Source organism: Salmo trutta, chromosome 25 (genome assembly GCF_901001165.1).
Source record: "Salmo trutta chromosome 25, fSalTru1.1, whole genome shotgun sequence".
Classification (NCBI taxonomy): domain Eukaryota; kingdom Metazoa; phylum Chordata; class Actinopteri; order Salmoniformes; family Salmonidae; genus Salmo; species Salmo trutta.
Window position 1 is genome coordinate 10720340 of NC_042981.1, and position 19186 is coordinate 10739525.

Genomic DNA, 19186 nt, shown 5'->3' on the forward strand with positions numbered 1-19186 from the left:
TTGACTTGTTGAAACAAAGTTTAGAGGTAGATTTTCGGATTCCTTTCTCTGCATGTTGAACGAGTGGATTACTCAAATCGATGGCGCTAACTAAACTGACTTTTTGGGATATAAAGAAGGATTTTATCTAACAAAACGACACTAAATGTGTTATAGCTGGGTTATAGCTGGGACCCTTTGGATGACAAATCAGAGGAAGATTTTCAAAAAGTAAGTGAATATTTATTCGCTATTTGTGAATTTATTGTGAAAAATATTTTGATGTGGGGCACTGTCCTCAAACAATCGCATGGCATGTTTTTGCTGTAATAGCTACTGTAAATCGGTCAGTGCAGTTAGATAAACAAGAATTTAAGCTTTCAACCGATATAAGACACTTATATGTACCTAAATGTTTAATATCCATACTTTTTATGATTATTTATTTGAATTGCGTGCCCTCCAGTTTCACTGGAAGTTGTCCCGCTAGCGGGACGCCTAGGCTTAAGAAAAGCACCGAACAACAGACAGGGACGTTGGACCATCGAAAAGGGGCAAATATGATGAGAACTACATTGAGTTGGGGTTCATTTATATTGGGAGTAGTGCCTTTCCTCAGCCACAGTGTGTTATATGTGCAAATATCTCACAACTCGGTGAAACCTTCACTCTTGCGCAGACATTTAGAAACAAAGCATGCCCATTTAAAAAATAAGCCACAGGAGTTTTTTGAGCGAGAATTAAGACGAATTTCAAGTAGTAAGACATGTATAAAAGCAACATATACCATTCATAAGAAGGAGCTAGAAGTGTCTTGTATGGTGAGCTACCGAGTGGCTAGGACAGGCAAGACCCATGCTATTGTGGAGGACTTAATTCTTCCTGCTGCTGCAGATATGGCTGGGACAATGCTGGGGGAAAAGGCCCAAAACTATACAGACATATTCTTCATCAAACAACACTGTTTCACGACGCATCAGTGATATGGCAGGACATGCTTTGAAACAATTACTGCTTCGCATGCAAGCCAGTGAATTCTATGCGTTACAGCTGGATGGGTCAACAGACGTGGTGGGCCTGGCACAGTGCCTGGTATATGTCTGTTACGTTTATGGGGGGGTCAATTAAGGAAGACATCCTCCTCTGCAAACCCCTGGAAACCAGGACAACAGGAGAGGATTTTTTTCAAATGGACTTTGGTGGTCAATATATGTACTGATCGCGCAAAAGCCATGACAGGGAGACATAGTGGAGTGGTTACGCGCGTGCAAGCAGTTGCTCCCGACGCCACTTGGGTATACTGCAGCATCCACCGAGAGGCTCTTGCTGCCAAGGGAATGCCTGACAGCTTGAAAGCCGTTTTGGACACTACAGTGACAATGGTTAACTTTGTTAAAGCAAGGCCCCTGAACTCTAGTGTATTTTCTGCACTATGCAATGATATGGGCAGCGATATGTAACGTTTTTACAACATACAGAAGTGCGCTGGTTATCAAGGGGAAAAGTATTTACACGTTTTTTTTAATTGAGAGACAAGTTTAAAGTTTTCTTTACTGACCATCATTTTCACTTTTCTGACCGTTTGCATGATGACGAGTTTCTCACACGACTGGCCTATCTGAGTGATGTTTTTTCTCGCCTGAATGATCTGAATCTAGTATTACAGGGATTCTCCACAACTATATTCAATGTGTGGGACAAAATTGAGGCTATGATTAAGAAGTTGGAGCTCTTCTCTGTCTGCATTAACAAGGACAACACACAGGTCTTTCCATCATTGTATGAGTTTTTGTGTGCAAATGAACTCAAGCTTATGGACAATGTCAAATGTAATATAGCGAAGCACCTGAGCGAGTTTGGTGCACAATTAAGCAGGTACTTTCCCGAAACGGACTAGTCAAACAACTGGATTCGTTATCCCTTTCATGCCCTGCCTCCAGTCCACTTACCGATATCTGAACAAGAGAGCCTCATCAAAATTGCAACAAGCGGTTCTGTGAAAATTTTATTTAATCAGAAGCCACTGCCAGATTTCTGGATTGGGCTGCACTCAGAGTATCCTACCCTGGTAAATCGCACTGTTAACACACTGATGCCCTTTGCAACCGCTTACCTATGTGAGAGTGGATTCTCAGCCCTCACTAGCATGAAAACTAAATACAGGCACAGACTGTGTGGAAAATGATTTAAGACTGAGACTCTCTCCAATACAACCCAACATTGCAGAGTTATGAGCATCCTTTCAAGAACACCCTTCTCATTAACCTGTGGTGAATTATTCACAATTTTCGATTAACAAATAAGGTTTTATATGTAAGATGGTTAAATAAAGAGAAAATTATAGATTATTATTATATTATTATTTGTGCCCTGGTCCTATAAGAGCTCTTTGTCACTTCCCATGAGCCGGTTGTGACAAAAACTCACACTCATTATTATGTTTAATAAATGTATTGTATAGTGTGTGTGTGGCAGGCTTACAATGATGGCAAAAAAACAACATTTGAGAGTGCGCTGACCCTGGTGTTAGAGGGGGTACGCAGCTGGAGGTTGAATGTTTGAAGGGGTACGGGACTATAAATAGTTTGGGAACCACTGGGCTAGATCATGTGATCATGGCAAAGTAAACTAAGTTGCACCATGGAATGACCGATAGAGACTACAGCCATCACTCCTATCAGTTCAGGATAGAGACCACAGCCATCACTCCTATCAGATCAGGATAGATACCACAGCCATTAATCCTATCAGATCAGGATAGAGACCACAGCCATTAAACCTATCAGATCAGGATAGAGACCACAGCCATTAATCCTATCAGTTCAGGATAGATACCACAGCCATTAATCCTATCAGATCAGGACAGATACCACAGCCATTAATCCTATCAGATCAGGATAGAGACCACAGCCATTAAACCTATCAGTTCAGGATAGATACCACAGCCATTAATCCTATCAGATCAGGATAGATACCACAGCCATTAATCCTATCAGTTCAGGATAGAGACCACAGCCATCACTCCTATCAGTTCAGGATAGAGACCACAGCCATTAATCATATCAGTTCAGGATAGAGACAACAGCCATCACTCCTATCAGATCAGGATAGAGACAACAGCCATCACTCCTATCAGATCAGGATAGAGACCACAGCCATCCCTCCTATCAGTTCAGGATAGAGACAACAGCCATCACTCCTATCAGATCAGGATAGAGACCACAGCCATCACTCCTATCAGTTCAGGATAGAGACCACAGCCATTAATCCTATCAGTTCAGGATAGAGACCACAGCCATTAATCCTATCAGTTCAGGATAGAGACCACAGCCATCAACCTGACACAGCTAGTCTCACCCTGTGTTCCTTGATCAGCCTCTCACTCCCCATGCCAGCCAGGTGTCTGTTCTCTCTGGTCAGCTCTGACTGACACTCCTGCATGGAGACCATTAGCTTGCTCCGTTCCACCTCTACCTTCAGATGCAGCAGGTGGTAGGGAGCCTCTGTCTGGACATCCTGAGAGAGGGGGAGGGAGAGAGGGAGTTAGGAACTCTTTCAATCTCACTCTTAACCTGAAAATATTATATTACTATACGATAAAAACAAGATGTGACAGTCATATGACTATTCAGGACCGACAAAGTGCACAAGACATTGAAGGGGAATGTGATAAGAATACTTGGATCTTGGAACTGTGAAAATAGAATATTTCTACATTTGCAGGCTTTGAATGATTATGCTAGTACATTACCTTTCTGTCAACATGGCACTAACCTTCCAGTGTCTGTGCAGTTTCCTGACTGTCTCCTGCAGACTCTGCTGCTCCTCCTTAGGCACTATGTCTGTCAGTTCATCACAGGCCTTCAGGAACACATCGAGGACCTGCTGGTCCAGCTGCACAAAGAACTCCTGCAAACATTGACAGAGATGTCTCACTGAGATTGTCACAATGTCCACATGACTCTACACCTCCTCCCCTTGTGCTTCTCTACTGAATCCCCAGTCCAGACTAGCCTGGTCCACATCTGTTGTGCTACACAGCCAAGTCCTATGGTCATTGTCAGATCTGGTTTGTCCAGATAAAATAAAGTCTAAAACTATGGTCCTAACCATGACGCAAGCTCTTGCTCTTACCGTGTGTTTTTTTAGCAGGTCTTCTGGGTTGCCTCTCTCATTTAGAAAGGCCTGAGCGACTTTCAGCACCTTCTCCAGCTCGCCACGGGACTCGTCAAACCTCTTCATTAAGCTGCTGTTGACCTCCACATGATTCTTCCACTCAGTAGACTCCTTGATCATTGCCTGTGATACACAAATACAGACATACTCACAAGCAGTTCTCATCACCCAACACACAACTGTCCTTCACACAAGTTCTATTGAATTGATGTGAACTGAACATCCGCTAAAAGGCAGCTACGTCATTCTGTCTTCTTCACATTATTATCCTCTATCAAAGCCCCATGATTGATTGATTGGTTGAATGATGTTCCCTCCTTCAATCATTTACACTATCAAACTGTTACACACAACCCATTAAGTGTTGTGTTATGGTACTGTACCTGTGAGGAGGCCTGGAGGTCGGCGGCTCTCTTCTGCAGCAGGGCCATGTCCAGGTGCTGTAGGGTCTTACTGCTGTCCAGGGTTCTCTGGACACTCTGATGGTTATTCTCTATCACAGTCAGACACTTCTTACAGCTCTGGGTGAAGGTCACCAGCTCCTGGAGAAAGAAGAGGCAGTGAAGTGTGAAGAGACATTGTGTTACTAATAATCAGTGTGGGGGCAGGTAGCCTAGCGTTAGGCAGGTAGCGGTTGAAACCTTTGGGCCAATAACCGAAAGGTTGCTGGTTTGAATCCCAGAGCCGACCAGGTGAAAAATCTGCAGGTGTGCTCTTGAGCAAGGCACTTAATCATAATTGCTCCTGTAAGTTGCTCTGGATATGAGCGTCTGCTAAATGACTAAAATGTTAAATTCTCGACTTGGACTGAAAAAAGTTCTGATACTCGTTTTGGGTGCTGGTACTGTTTATATTTAGGAGCAGGAGATCCACAATACTTTTGAGCTAATATTCTATAAGAGGAACAGGAGGTCAAGCAGTAGAACATTGAGGTGCCAGTTTTCAGCTCCAGTGAGCTCCTACCCAAGTCAAACACTACTAATAATGACATAATGGGTCAACTAAGCAGCATGATGTTCAATTAAAACATAACTTCACAGTTACTACCTGTAGGTGATTCATGTATAAAATGTATCTACAATAGAACAAGTCCGTCTAATATTGTAGTATGAAAGGCAAGTAGCAGTAACTCAACCAAATCCAAACTCTAACCATCCTCCACGCAGTTTCCACTCTCATTGCATTCAACCCCTGACCAACCTGTGTTTAGTTGAATACACTGATTGTAAGTCACTCTGGATAAGAATGTGTGATGTAATGTGTCACCTGGCATTTCTGTTTGAAGTCCCCGTGGGCCTCTGAGTCCCTGGAGCAGGTGATGCGGCTGGCTTTCTCTAGGGACTGGTAGAACCCTGTGATGTTCTTCTCCATCTCCTCCAGAGCAGGCAGCAGGGACTGGGCCTCCCGTAGCAGCGGCAGAGACCGCTCCTTTATCTGACGGGAGGAGGACAGGGGGGAGGAGGTCATGGGGGTAATGCCATCTGGAGAGGACTATACTAAAGATGGCTGATCGGAAAGACAATGTGACGACGTGGAAAACTGATAGGATTTGCAAAAAGTCATCAACATATGGGCAATGTCTTTTTTTTTACCCAACTTTTAACCTAAGAATTCAAACAGGAACAGATGAAATGGAGATGGATGGTCACCTTGCTCATCTCCTCCTTGATAGAAGCCATGACAGCCAGCATGGTAGAGACCTCCTCCGCGGGCGTGTCTTTGATCAGCAGCTGGGCGGTGCGGCTGGCTGTCTTACAGGCTGCCTCCATGGCCGGGACCTTGTTCTTGATGTCCTGGAAGGATGTAGTGTATATAGATCAAACATGGGTACTCTTTTCCTTACCTTTACCAAGGTCTTTATTCATAAAGTCGTCTCAGAGTAGCTGCTAGTCTTGGATCAGTTTCGCGCTTTTAGACCAGAATGAATCAAATTACAGGGAGGACCTAATTGTAGAGCAGCACATCTATTCTGATATGCTTTGTGAATATGTGACTGATAGACATCGTAACACTGTGAGCCAAGCTGAACACTTTATAGAGAGTTCATTCAAGTTTGATAGAAAAGCACTGTGTACGTTCTGTACCTCAACATCTTGAACGAATGTCCTGACGTTCAGGAAGGACACTTGGACAGGGGCAGTCATCTTGTCGTTGGTTGCATCCATGAAGGTTTTGAGAGTAGCGATACAGTCCTGATAGTCCTGCTTCCACTTGTCCACCTCGTCCACTCTAGCATACTGCCATGGAAACAGAGGAGCAGGGAATAATAATGATGACAAGCTTTTTCTTTATGATTTGAGCTGTGCTTAAAAAGTGATGCTGAGATATTTTATGACACCCGAGTTTCACAGCCTAAGAATTGCATCTAGTGGTTAGCCCTGAGGCACGGCTGTAGGCTCCTGTGGTATCTAGGAGCCCACAGCCATGTTTCAGGGCCAATCGTGTGGGATGCTTCTTAATAATCATAATCTAGGTGTGCAGAAAACAGGAGATTTTAAACTAATTTACATGTTTGACTTTAACAAACAGCTCCCTCCACCTCCCGTTGAGAAGGAGCAGCTGCTGCTTCAAGTCTCTGGAGACGGTCTCATCGCACGTCTCAATCAGGAAGTTCCCTGCATCGTTCATGTCCAGGTGCTGCTGGATCCAGTGGGGAAGGTTCCGGAAGAAGTCCTGGGGGGGAGAAAGAAGAGAAAAACTCATAAACTCTACACAATTGATAGCAACAGTTTGTAAGCGTAGAAGATTATTTAAAGGGGCCAACAGTCAGCTTTGATGATGTAGTAGGTATCTACACAGTAAGGAAGAGTATGTAGGCTCAGCGCTTCACAGGAAATGATGTCCCATAGAGCACATCAATCCAACAAGAAGAAGGGAAAGGGAGGTGGAAATGTAAACTGAGATTATCTTTATTCCATGCCCACAATGGTCAAAACATCAGCTGTTGACATAGAATGAAGATATGTTTTGGTCCTCCTGATACGTTTAGCCTCATGCTCACCCGTTTGTCGTTCTCTGACTGGTTGAGCATCTGCTCTGCGTCCTCCAACCAGGCCTGCAGTCCGGCCACCGTACTGCTGTACTTCTCCCAGTTAGAGATGACCTCTTCCAGCATGCTACGGACACTACGCACCTCCACCGACAGGTTCTTCCACTGGGCCGACGCATCCGACATGAACTTACCCACACCCTCCGCTTCCTCAGCTGGAAAGAAACATGGAATTAGTTCTCTCTTCAACATGACATATCATTTGTTTGTGGTTTACTGGGTCACCTCCTAAATTACTCCAGACCTTATTAAAAGAGCCCAGTACAGTGAAGTTTCCCTTGAATACATAAATCAAGAATGCAGTGTTTCACATTCAAAGACCTACTGTGAGTATTTGTTACTGTATCATGCAAAGAGTTATTGTCTTACAGGTAATTGTCTTTGAGGAGGAATATAGAGTAGTTAGTAAACAGACAGGCACTGTGATGTTATATCAGATTTCTTGGATTTTTGGTCAGACCAGTGAACTACTAGTGCACAGTCAATCGAAGGCTAGTGTGGACACCATGTTACCTATTGTTCATCAGTACCAAATCAATCTAGACTTACCTTTCTTACAGATCTTAATGCCTAGAATATCAAATCAACAGTTATTTCTGTATGTGTGTCCTCTCTGATAGACAATACAATCAATCAAATTACATCTGAGATAAAACACGGAAAAGAAAAACAATCTTACATGAACAATCAGACTTGACGTAGACATCTGCAGATTGCCTGAGTGCCTTAAATGTTGTCTCATACTGTTCGAAGAACATGTGTCCCTCGATGAAGGTCTGTTGGGAATGATGGTGAGATTAGCATGGAATTATCATGAGGATAGAATTGGAACAATATCCATGGAAATGTTATGGCCAGAAATGTACGCTGTCTAGGTCCACAAACTTAGCTTGGTGGTCCTAGATCTGTTTGTGCTGTCTTGCTAACTCCTATGGTCATTGTCATGTCAAACATTAGGTTGGCTAAACAGCACAAACAGATCTGGACCACCTGGCTCCACAAACCTATAGCAACGAATGAAAAGGTCAACTCACAATGTAGCTCTGTAGCAGTAGTTCCACAGAGTCACGGCGGCCATATTTGATGATCCAGGACTTGAGCTTAGACTCAGCCAGGATGAGAAACGCCATCAGACGGTACTTGATCTCCCAGAATTCCAGTTTGATCAGGTGGGCATAAGATGATGTGGACACGTAATTGAATCTGTTGTAAAAAGTAGAAGATCAGTCAATATTCTGATCAAACTGATCAATATCCATCTTATTTAAAGGGATACTTTGGGATTTTGTCAATGAAGTCAGATGAACATATGGATACCATTTTTATGTCTCTGCAACCAGTATGAAGGAAGATAGCGTTAGTTACGCGAGCCAAATCTAACTAGCATTAGCGCAATGACTGGAATCTATGGACTGACCTTTCGGCCATGTCTTGGAGCTGTTCGGGGGGGACAGGGACCCCGTTTACTGATCTGTCTCGGTGGATCTGCTGGAACGTCTGTTTGTGGGACTCCAAGTTCTTCAGGATCTCCTGCACACGTGCACATACACAGTAGATAACAAACAATGTGAGTTTTCATTTAGACTATGGTGCAACATCAAAAATAAAATTGTCAGTTGTTAGCTTTTTTTATGTGAACAACAAAATCACAAATTGTCAGATTTGCAGTACCTTCTTATTAGGCTACCCAAGGATAGTTTTACACCCATATGGATTATTGGATCTGCTCTTGTTGAATACCTTGTGCTGTTCCAGCTTCCTCTGGATCACATTGGCTGTCTCTTCATGAGCTTGTTGGATGGGAATCTCCTCTCTCAGGGCGATCTCAGCTCGATGCAGCAAGGCTCCGATTACCCCCAGGGGGCCAGGCAACGACTTATCCAGATGGATGTGCCAGTCCAGGAGCTAGTATAGGAATATATTACATATCCTAAGTCTTTGAGAAGGTGCTGGATATCAACATTATTTCAGTAAAATTTGGGAAAAAGAGACTCTGCACACTGCAATCTATGCTTCCATGTGGTTTATTAATGACACATTTGTTTCAACCACTCAGGTCTTCTTCAGGTCCCCAATCCAAGAGGCAGGTTGGCATTCACTGTCATGAATCTTGAGGTGGAGGCAGCTCTGCAGAGTGGTCACTACCTGGCACAGTCACAACGTCATCAAATCTGATTTTAAACCTAACCTTAACCACACTGCGAACACTAATGCCTAACCCTAACTTTAAATTAAGACCAAAAAGCACATTTTTGTCTTCATACATTTTTACAAAATAGACTATTTGGATTTTGCAGCAGGCCTTTCTAGCGGAAATCACTCAGTTTTGCCTCTCGGACAAGATTCATGACAAACCATATCAACCTGAGCCCAAGACCTGAAATAGACATCCATTACAGCCACAACAGCCAGTACAACCAAGGCATTAGCATGAACCACACTGTTCAAAAAGCAGATGGTGAGCAAAAATCATCCACTCCAGATCACAGTGGTGTTCTGCTCTCAAACAAACTATTAGAGAATAGTCTATCAACTGAACAAAAACCACTCTGTTCCGCTCTCTTCAAAACTCTCCTCCCCTCTTAACGAGCACTCATTCAAAGGCTTGCGCCTCACTGAACACTCATTCAGTTTATTATGAAAGCTACAATTCTGGGGACCCATTCTTCCTTGTAAGGGAAAGTATTAGTCTAACTAATTAACATACAGCAGATTACAAGTCTACAGGAAAAAAAATACAATTTTCTATTGACAGGTTATTGTCTATTTATAATGGTCTCTTCGGGCCTGTTTCCCAGACAGAGATAAAGACTAGTCCTCGACTAAAAAACTAGTTCAGTGGAGATTCTCCATAGAGTATGCTTTTTAATCCAGAACTACATTAGGTTTAACCCAGAACTACAGTAGGATTAATCCAGAACTACAGTAAGATTAACCCAGAACTACAGTAGGATTAATCCAGAACTACAGTAGGTTTAACCCAGAACTACAGTAGGATTAACCCAGAACTACAGTAGGATTAACCCAGAACTACAGTAGGATTAATCCAGAACTACAGTAGGTTTAACCCAGAACTACAGTAGGATTAACCCAGAACTACAGTAGGATTAACCCAGAACTACTGTCACCGGCGTCAAAAGGATTAGACCAAGGCGCAGCGTGTATAGTGCTCATCTTAGATTTTAATGAATGCACTACAGAACAACAAAATAACAAACGCTCAACAGTTCCGTCAGGTATAACAACTAAACAGAAAATAACCACCCACAAAACCCAAAGGAAAACAGGTTGCCTAAGTATGGCTTCCAATCAGAGACAACGAAAGACACCTGCCTCTGATTGGAAACCATACTCGGCCAAACATTGAAAATGAAACATAGAAATAGAAAATTAGAACAAATTCCCCTAGAACCAAAAAACCCCAAAACACACAAAACAACCCCCCTGCAATGCCCTGACCATTCTACTACAGCAAATGACCCTTTTACCTGGTCTGGACGTGACAACTACATTAGGTTTAACCCAGAACTACAGCAGGATTAATCCAGAACTACAGTAGGATTAATCCAGAACTACATTAGGTTTAACCCAGAACTACAGCTTGAATAATCCAGAACTACAGCAGGATTAATCCAGAACTACAGCAGGATTAATCCAGAATTAGCGCAGGATTAATCTGTGTTCGTGAAACCCGCCCTTTGAGTCTGGCCCATAGATTATGTGAGGGTGTCAGACAATGTTACTGTACCCTGTTTGGGATGGTTGTGAAGTAGCCTGGTGGAATATCGACGTACATAAGAGTTGGCTAAAGGACATGCAGTATGGATCAGGCTAGTTTTGCAAGGGTTCACAGACAGTAATACACTGACTCACCGTGCTAGAGACGTGTTCCCATGCCTGGTTGACCAGGGCCTGGTCTACAGACAACTTCCCATCTTTGTTAACCGGCTGCAGCAGCGGCTCTGTCTGCTTCTTTTTTATCTCATACTGCACACGGAAACTCTTGAAACCCTGAAGCAAAGTAGAAACATGAGTATTAGAGGTGCTACAACCAATGTTCCCTCAAAAACATTTTGGCACTAAGCGAATTTCAGGTCCGCTGAGCGCACACTTGAACGCTGTGAAAATTTTGTATAACTTCCAGCGTGCGTTTACTGTGAACACTGAGGCTGTACCCACTTTAAGTTACAGTTTTAACAGTGGCCAAGTATGCTACTGTGGCTATTTCATCATAATGTAGGTCTACTAGAGTGGCCTACCATCAAAAACAATGGAGAACATGCATCCCATAACATTGTCACAGGAAAATACTGTAGCTGTTCTACCATTCAGCCTACAGTAGCAGTCAATGTGTGGTGTTCAATGTAGGCCTACATTCCATAAGACTTGAAAAAAACATGCAGGGCTTGACATGAACCTGTTGATCCACTTGTCCTTCAGACAAGGAGGTGATTGAAAATGTTGTTGTGTTGTTTGATGCAAGAAAACACTTTACAAAACAAAATACCATTATTACAGAGAATCAGACAAATTATGCTACCTTCTGCCTATTGGCTACTTAGCTTATTCAAGCCTCTTTCAAAATACAACACTGCCCCTATATGACAAAAATAAGCTGTTTACCTGACTCGCTTTTCAAAGATGCCTAGAAATGTACATGTTTTGTGCTCTTGTAGGAAACAATCACAGCCCTATTGCTGACTACACATTATCTATAACTGGGCTAATAACTCACTAGCTAGCAAAGGATATGAACAAAATGTGCACACTTGGCTACATGCATCTCTCTCTTTGATCTCATGACAAGCACATCTACTCACGACCGCTCATGCTGTAAACACAGTCCAGTTCAAAGTAAATGGCACAGATCTATATATGGCAATGGTCTATTTGTATATAGGCCTACTACAGCTCCGATTGGTTATACCGCACCGGTCTGTGTAGAGTACGGGTGGTGTTGGTCATGTCAATGCAATAGAATCCTACACCGATGCATTTTGTCTACAACAGAATCTCTTGCATAGTTAGTTTTGCATACTAAGTCTAGCATAGTTTGTTTTGTTTCTGTATGTTATATTGAAAGTGGCTAATATTGCATTGATTCAATCACAATTGCCACAGTAAAGGGAATCATTGATATTGTTCACCTGTTTGGGATAGGGGGCAGTATTTTCACGTCCGGATAAAAAATTTACCCGATTTAATCTGGTTACTACTCCTGCCCAGAAACTAGAATATGCATATAATTAGTATATTTGGATAGAAAACACTCTAAAGTTTCTAAAACTGTTTGAATGGTGTCTGTGAGTATAACAGAACTCATATGGCAGGCCAAAACCTGAGAAGATTCTATACAGGAAGTGCCCTGTCTGACAATTTGTTCTCCTTCTAGGGCATCTCTATCAAAAAAACAGCATCTCTGCTGTAACGTGACATTTTCTAAGGCTTCCATTGGCTCTAGGAAGGTGCCAGAAAGTGGAATGAGAGCTCTCCAGTCTCTGGGCGAAAAACAGCAGGGGTTTTTGTGAGTGGTCCTTCTGAGAACAATGACACTGAGGCGTGCGTGCACGAGACGACTCCATTTTTTTCTTTCAGTGTTTGAATGAACACAACGTCACCCGGTTGGAATATTATCGCTATTTTACGAGAAAAATAGCATAAAAATGTTTTTTAAACAGCGTTTGACATGCTTCGAAGTACGGTAATGGAATATTTTGAATTTTTTTGTCACGAAATGCGCCGGCGCGTCACCCTTCGGGTAGTGACTTGAACGCACGAACAAAACGGAGCTATTTGGATATAACTATGGATTATTTCGAACCAAAACAACATTTGTTGTTGAAGTAGAAGTCCTGGGAGTGCATTCTGATGAAGAACAGCAAAGGTAATCCAATTTTTCTTATAGTAAATCTGAGTTTGGTGAGTGCCAAACTTGGTGGGTGTCAAATTAGCTAGCGTTAAGCATGTCTACTCAGAATAGCTACTCAGAATATTGCAAAATGTGCTTTCACCAAAAAGCTATTTTAAAATCTGACACCGCGTGTCACGTCCTGACCAGCAGGTGGAGTAGGTGTATAAGTTTTGGTCAGGGCGTGGCAGAAGGAGTTGTGTTTTCTATGTTCTGTCTAGGTTGGGTGTTTCTATGTAGAGTTAATTGAGGTGGACTTCCAATTGAAGGCAGGTGTATGGTGTTGCCTTTGATTGGGAGTCCTATATTAGTTGGGTGTGTTTGTCTGTGTGTTTGTCGACAGCTGTGACAGAATTACCCACCAAACCAGGACCAAGCAGCAGAGGAATGAGGAGGAAGGATGGACGTGGGCAGAGCTAAGGAGGAGCGTTTCCAAGGTGATGGAAGAGTTTAGGAAACTCGAGAGGCAGCCCCAATAATTTTTTTGGGGGGGGCACAAGGGCAGTTTTGCCGGGCAAGAATGGAGCCCCAGGCCAGCTCCCCGCACTAGCATGGAGGTGCGTGTCTCCAGGTCGTCCGGTACCAGCACCACGCATCAGGCGTCTAGTGCGTCAGCCCAGCCTCGCCAGTCAAGAGTTGCCAGAGCCGCCCGCCAGTCATGAGTCGCCAGAGCCGCCCGCCAGTCATGAGTCGCCAGAGCCGCCCGCCAGTCAGGAGTCGCCAGAGCCGCCCGCCAGTCATGAGTCGCCAGAGCCGCCCGCCAGTCATGAGTCGCCAGAGCCGCCCGCCAGTCATGAGTCGCCAGAGCCGCCCGCTAGTCAGGAGTCGCCAGAACCGCCCGCTAGTCAGGAGCTGCCAGAGTGGCCCGACTGCCCGGAGCTGCCAGAGTGGCCCGACTGCCCGGGTCTGCCAGAGTGGCCCGACTGCCCGGGTCTGCCAGAGTGGCCCGACTGCCCGGGTCTGCCAGAGTGGCCCGACTGCCCGGGTCTGCCAGAGTGGCCCGACTGCCCGGGTCTGCCAGAGTGGCCCGACTGCCCGGAGCTGCCAGAGTGGCCCGACTGCCCGGAGCTGCCAGAGTGGCCCGACTGCCCGGAGCTGCCAGCGTGGCCCGACTGCCCGGAGCTGCCAGAGTGGCCCGACTGCCCGGAGCTGCCAGAGTGGCCCGCCGGCCAGGATCAGCCAGAGTGGCCCGCCGGCCAGGATCAGCCAGAGTGGCCCGCCGGCCGGCCACAGTCAGAGACACCCGCCAGCCGGTCAAGGCAAGAGTCGCCCGCCAGTCGGGCGAAGTCAGGTGCGCCTACTAGTCTTCCGGAGCAGCCAGGGGCGCTACCAAAGTGGGCAACGACGAGGGTGGAGCAGGGTCCACGTCCCGCACCTGAGCCGCCTCCAACATAGGTGGGTTGGGGAGGGGGGGTGTAGCACAGTGCCGTCGTTGACGGCAGCCACCCTCCCTCCCTTCCCTCCCTGTAGTTAGGGGATTTTTCGGTTTGTTTTGGGTGTTTTGTGTTTTTTCTTTTGAAGGTGCATTCGGGGTCTGCACCTTTAGGGGGGAGGTAATGTCACATCCTGACCAGCAGGTGGAGTAGGTGTATAAGTTTTGGTCAGGGCGTGGCAGAAGGAGTTGTGTTTTCTATGTTCTGTCTAGGTTGGGTGTTTCTATGTAGAGTTAATTGGGGTGGACTTCCAATTGAAGGCAGGTGTATGGTGTTGCCTTTGATTGGGAGTCCTATATTAGTTGGGTGTGTTTGTTTGTGGGGAATTGTTTGTGAGCACTGCGTTATTGAGCCTGCTACACTGTCTAGTCGTGAGTACTGTTTATTGTTTTGTTTTGTTCTGTGGATGCTTTACGTTTTCTTCATTAAAAGAATGAGTATCCACATACCCGCTGCATTTTGGTCCTCCCTTCAACACCACGATGAAATCTGTGACACCGCGATTGCATAAAGGAGTTCTGTATCTATAATTCTTAAAATAATTGTTATGTTTTTTGTGAACGTTTATCGTGAGTAATTTAGTAAATTCACCGGAAGTTTGCGGTGGGTATGCTAGTTCTGAACAACACATGCTAATGTAAAAAGCTGTTTTTTGATATAAATATGAACTTGATTGAACAAAACATGCATGTATTGTATAACATAATGTCCTAGGAGTGTCATCTGATGAAGATCATCAAAGGTTAGTGCTGCATTTAGCTGTGGTTTTGGTTTTTGTGACATATATGCTTGCTTTGAAAATGGCTGTGTGATTATTTTTGGGAGGGTACTCTCCTGACATAATCTAATGTTTTGCTTTCGTTGTAAAGCCTTTTTGAAATCGGACAATGTGGTTAGATAAAGGAGAGTCTTGTCTTTAAAATGGTGTAAAATAGTCATATGTTTGAGAAATTGAAGTTTTTGCATTTTTGAGGTATTTGTAATTCGCGCCACGCTCTACCATTGGATATTGGTGAGGCGTTCCGCTAGCGGAACATCTGTCCCTAACAGGTTTAACTAACGGGGAAAACTCTAGAAAGTTGAGTGAAGTTCAGTCTCGTGCTTCTCTCTGTGGGCTGATATTTCTTCTACGCGGCAGTCCCCGGGGAGCTGCGCAGCAGTCATGGGGCTACTGCGCACCTGCCCGCAACTTAGAGGAAACATTGGTTACGACCCAAGAACCTTCAAAACAAATAAATAAGGTAGTATATAACACATGAAACGCAGGGCTGTCCGATATGGGCTGTTCTTAATAGTCTTTCCTTGATTTCTAGTGCCTTCTCTCCACCTCAGCGAGGACATAAGGATACAAGAAATTGAGGAAAGATAATTGAGAAAGAGTCATGTGGAGTTTAATGGAGCGCTGTCGCCTCCCTCTTCACCCCCTGGTGACCTGGTACTTAATCTATCGTAATATTAGCCAGCTACATGTAGTTTGAGATGTGGTTATTGGTTCCAAGATCACCTGGTACTTGTCAGTGATGTTGCCTTCTGCCCCCTGCACCTGCAGCACGTCTCTCTCCATCTGTTCCAGCCACACCTTCAGCTCCCTCAGAACCTTCCGTTCTTCTCTCTGTAACACGTCATATTCAGGTTATACAATGCATCATCACTCATCGTCTCTCAACCCCAACAGAGTTCCCAATAAACGATATCATGTGAAACTACTCCTTCCAAATGAAATTCCAGTACTACAGCAAGTAAGATTCAAAGAGAAAGTCACAGGAGTCTCTTTCAAACATACCTGGAGCATTTTCTCTATATCTTGAGGAACATACTGTCCAGGAAAGCAAGCCACATGAAGAGATGCAAACAGCACAGAAAGGCATTAGTGGCAGAGAGAGAGAGCAAAAGCAGAGATAAAACAGTACACTGTAGACACTACACTACACAGCACCATGGCAAGGATGGACTTAGCTGTAGGTTTGGGATAGAGGGTGCAAAAGTTGGAATGTAGGGAAGAAGCAGCTTCAAATGCCACAGGAAAGATAACATAGACAGAGAGATGGAGTGATGGAGTGAGTGGCATGACAGAGAGATGGAGAGATGGAGAGATGAAGTGATGGAGAGATGAAGTGATGGAGAGATGAAGTGATGGAGAGATGAAGTGATGGAGAGATGGAGTGATGGAGTGAAGGAGAGATGAAGTGATGGAGAAATGAGTGAGTGGCATGACAGAGAGATGGAGAGATAGAGAGATGGAGTGAATGGCATGACAAAGAGATGAAGTGACAGAGATGGAGAGATGGAGAGTGTATGACATAACACACAATGAGGAAAGTAAGATGATTGATGAGTTCATGCAATGAGAAAAAAAATCATAAGAACTGAAAACACAAATACAGTAACAGCTTTTGCACCTACATGTACAAATGACCTCGACTAACCTGTACCCCCACACATTGACATGGTACCGGTACCCACAGTATATAGCCTCATTATTGTTATTTTATTGTGTTACTTTTTAGATATTTTTTTTTACTTTAGTTTATTTAGTAACTCTATTTATTGAACTGCATTGTTGGTTAAGGGTTTGTGAGTAAGCATTTTAAGTTAAGGTTGTTGTATTCGGGCGCATGTGACAAATAAAATGTGATTTGAATTGATTTGATAAAAGTTCATAAAGCATTGCAACACTGAGGGTTGCAGTTATTAGTTAGCCACGTGATGTTGAATATACCGTAGCTAGCTAAAGTACAAAAATCATACTGAAAACACAAATACAGTTGCAGATACAAGAATACAGTAGAAGATACAAGAATACAGTAGCAGATACAAGAATACAGTAGCAAAAACAAGAATACAGTAGCAAAAACAAGAATACAAACACAGATTAAAGTACATAAAGCATTACAACACAACACTGAGTTTGCCAATGCCAATACAGTCCTAGACTCAGGACTACAGTGAATATAGTTAGGTACCTCTTCTTCCTGTCCATCTGTCTGAGAGTGGTGGGGGTTGGGGTAGTGCTTGAGGAACTGAGCAACATATGTCATGATGGACTTCTCATCCGGTTTATCTACATCCACATCTGCAGAGGAAGAGAGAGAGAGAGAGAGGCTGGTGTCACTAGTAGCAATAGCAACCCAACACTGACATCAGGGCTCTCCATCCAGCCAGAAAACTACAGTCATGTCAATGAAGTACCATGTCTGTGTGCTCCTTCAAAATAGTATGTCACTTGATGTAATTCCCAAATGATGCATTTGATTTGATTTGACATGTGTGCCCTGAAGGAGGACACATTTAGCATTTCCTCTGACACTCTGACATCTAATTATAAATGTTTGCTCTCATCTCCATCTCTGACCTGATAATTGCGAAAGGCCATGATAAAAACAGAAAGGTTTATTTCTGCAGAGCTGCTCTTTGCATCCTTATCTCCAGATGTATCAACAACACATTAATGAAATGAAATACCCATAAAAAAAAACACATTGCGTAATCTTCATCAAAAGTTGAAATGTATTTCATACAGTTCTGTAGGAATTACATAGTTCAAGATAGAAGATAAGTGGAGATGCATTGTTGCTGCCCTATACACCAGCCAGAGCAATGGGGATGAGTGAGGGAGTGTGTGCTTATTTCTGACAAAGCAATTTATTTTCCATTCTAAATAGATGGGTAGAGGTAGGAACCTTCTGGGTCCAGCAGGCGTGGTATGCCCAGCTCGTTCTCGGCCAATGAGAAGGCTTCCTCCAGGTTCTCCCGGTTGCTCCTCCTCCTCACCACCTCCATGTCCACCAGGTCTGGGCGGATGGCATGGACCACAGAGTGGAACGCCACACCGCTACGCCAACTGGCACCAAAGTCCTTTACCTCGATGCCCTGACCACTTGGGACAAGCAGAGTAACACGTTTACAGTGGGGCAGTGGCCGAGCACTGTTGAAATTATAATTCTAAACAAAATACGGACAGTTTGGCTTCCCTTACTCTTGGCTGACAATGGTGGTGGTCAGTCAAGAGTATGCACACACACACACACACATTCTCTCTCTCTCTCTCACACACACAGGCACACACATGCACACACACTCTCTCTCTCTCTCTCTCTCTCTCTCTCTCTCTCTCTCTCTCTCTCTCTCTCGCACGCACACACACACACACACACACACACAGGCACATAAATTGACCCAATATGACAAATATTATGTTGGGTTGTAATGACATCATTTTAACCAGTTTTGCCCACTGGGGCCATAGTTACAGTGGCATAATGTACATACTGGGGCCATAGTTACAGTGGCATAATGTACATACTGGGGCCATAGTTACAGTGGCATAATGTACACACTGGGGCCATAGTTACAGTGGCATAATGTACATACTGGGGCCATAGTTACAGTGGCATAATGTACATACTGGGGCCATAGTTACAGTGGCATAATGTACATACTGGGGCCATAGTTACAGTGGCATAATGTACATACTGGGGCCATAGTTACAGTGGCATAATGTACATACTGGGCCCATAGTTACAGTGGCATAATGTACATACTGGGGCCATAGATACAGTGGCATAATGTACATACTGGGGCCATAGTTACAGTGGCATAATGTACATACTGGGTCCATAGTTACAGTGGCATAATGTACAT

The 19186-nt window shown here is 44.1% G+C and overlaps 1 protein-coding gene across 6 annotated transcripts in view; it reads right to left on the minus strand.

The window, feature by feature from the left end:
- The window catches only part of LOC115162000 (nesprin-1), a 163333-nt gene that overhangs the window by 95440 nt on the left and 48707 nt on the right, over positions 1 to 19186 (minus strand). For all 6 annotated transcript variants that reach the window (XM_029712888.1, XM_029712889.1, XM_029712891.1 and 3 more), the window contains 17 exons: positions 18226 to 18422; positions 17509 to 17618; positions 16050 to 16157; positions 11078 to 11215; positions 8945 to 9109; positions 8622 to 8734; positions 8239 to 8407; positions 7884 to 7980; positions 7157 to 7359; positions 6664 to 6828; positions 6240 to 6392; positions 5805 to 5948; positions 5422 to 5589; positions 4539 to 4697; positions 4114 to 4278; positions 3754 to 3888; positions 3337 to 3495 (listed from right to left, as the gene is read on the minus strand). In XM_029712888.1, coding sequence (XP_029568748.1) covers positions 3337 to 3495; positions 3754 to 3888; positions 4114 to 4278; positions 4539 to 4697; positions 5422 to 5589; positions 5805 to 5948; positions 6240 to 6392; positions 6664 to 6828; positions 7157 to 7359; positions 7884 to 7980; positions 8239 to 8407; positions 8622 to 8734; positions 8945 to 9109; positions 11078 to 11215; positions 16050 to 16157; positions 17509 to 17618; positions 18226 to 18422 — 2548 coding nt within the window. The remainder of the gene's footprint in view (positions 1 to 3336; positions 3496 to 3753; positions 3889 to 4113; positions 4279 to 4538; positions 4698 to 5421; positions 5590 to 5804; positions 5949 to 6239; positions 6393 to 6663; positions 6829 to 7156; positions 7360 to 7883; positions 7981 to 8238; positions 8408 to 8621; positions 8735 to 8944; positions 9110 to 11077; positions 11216 to 16049; positions 16158 to 17508; positions 17619 to 18225; positions 18423 to 19186) is intronic.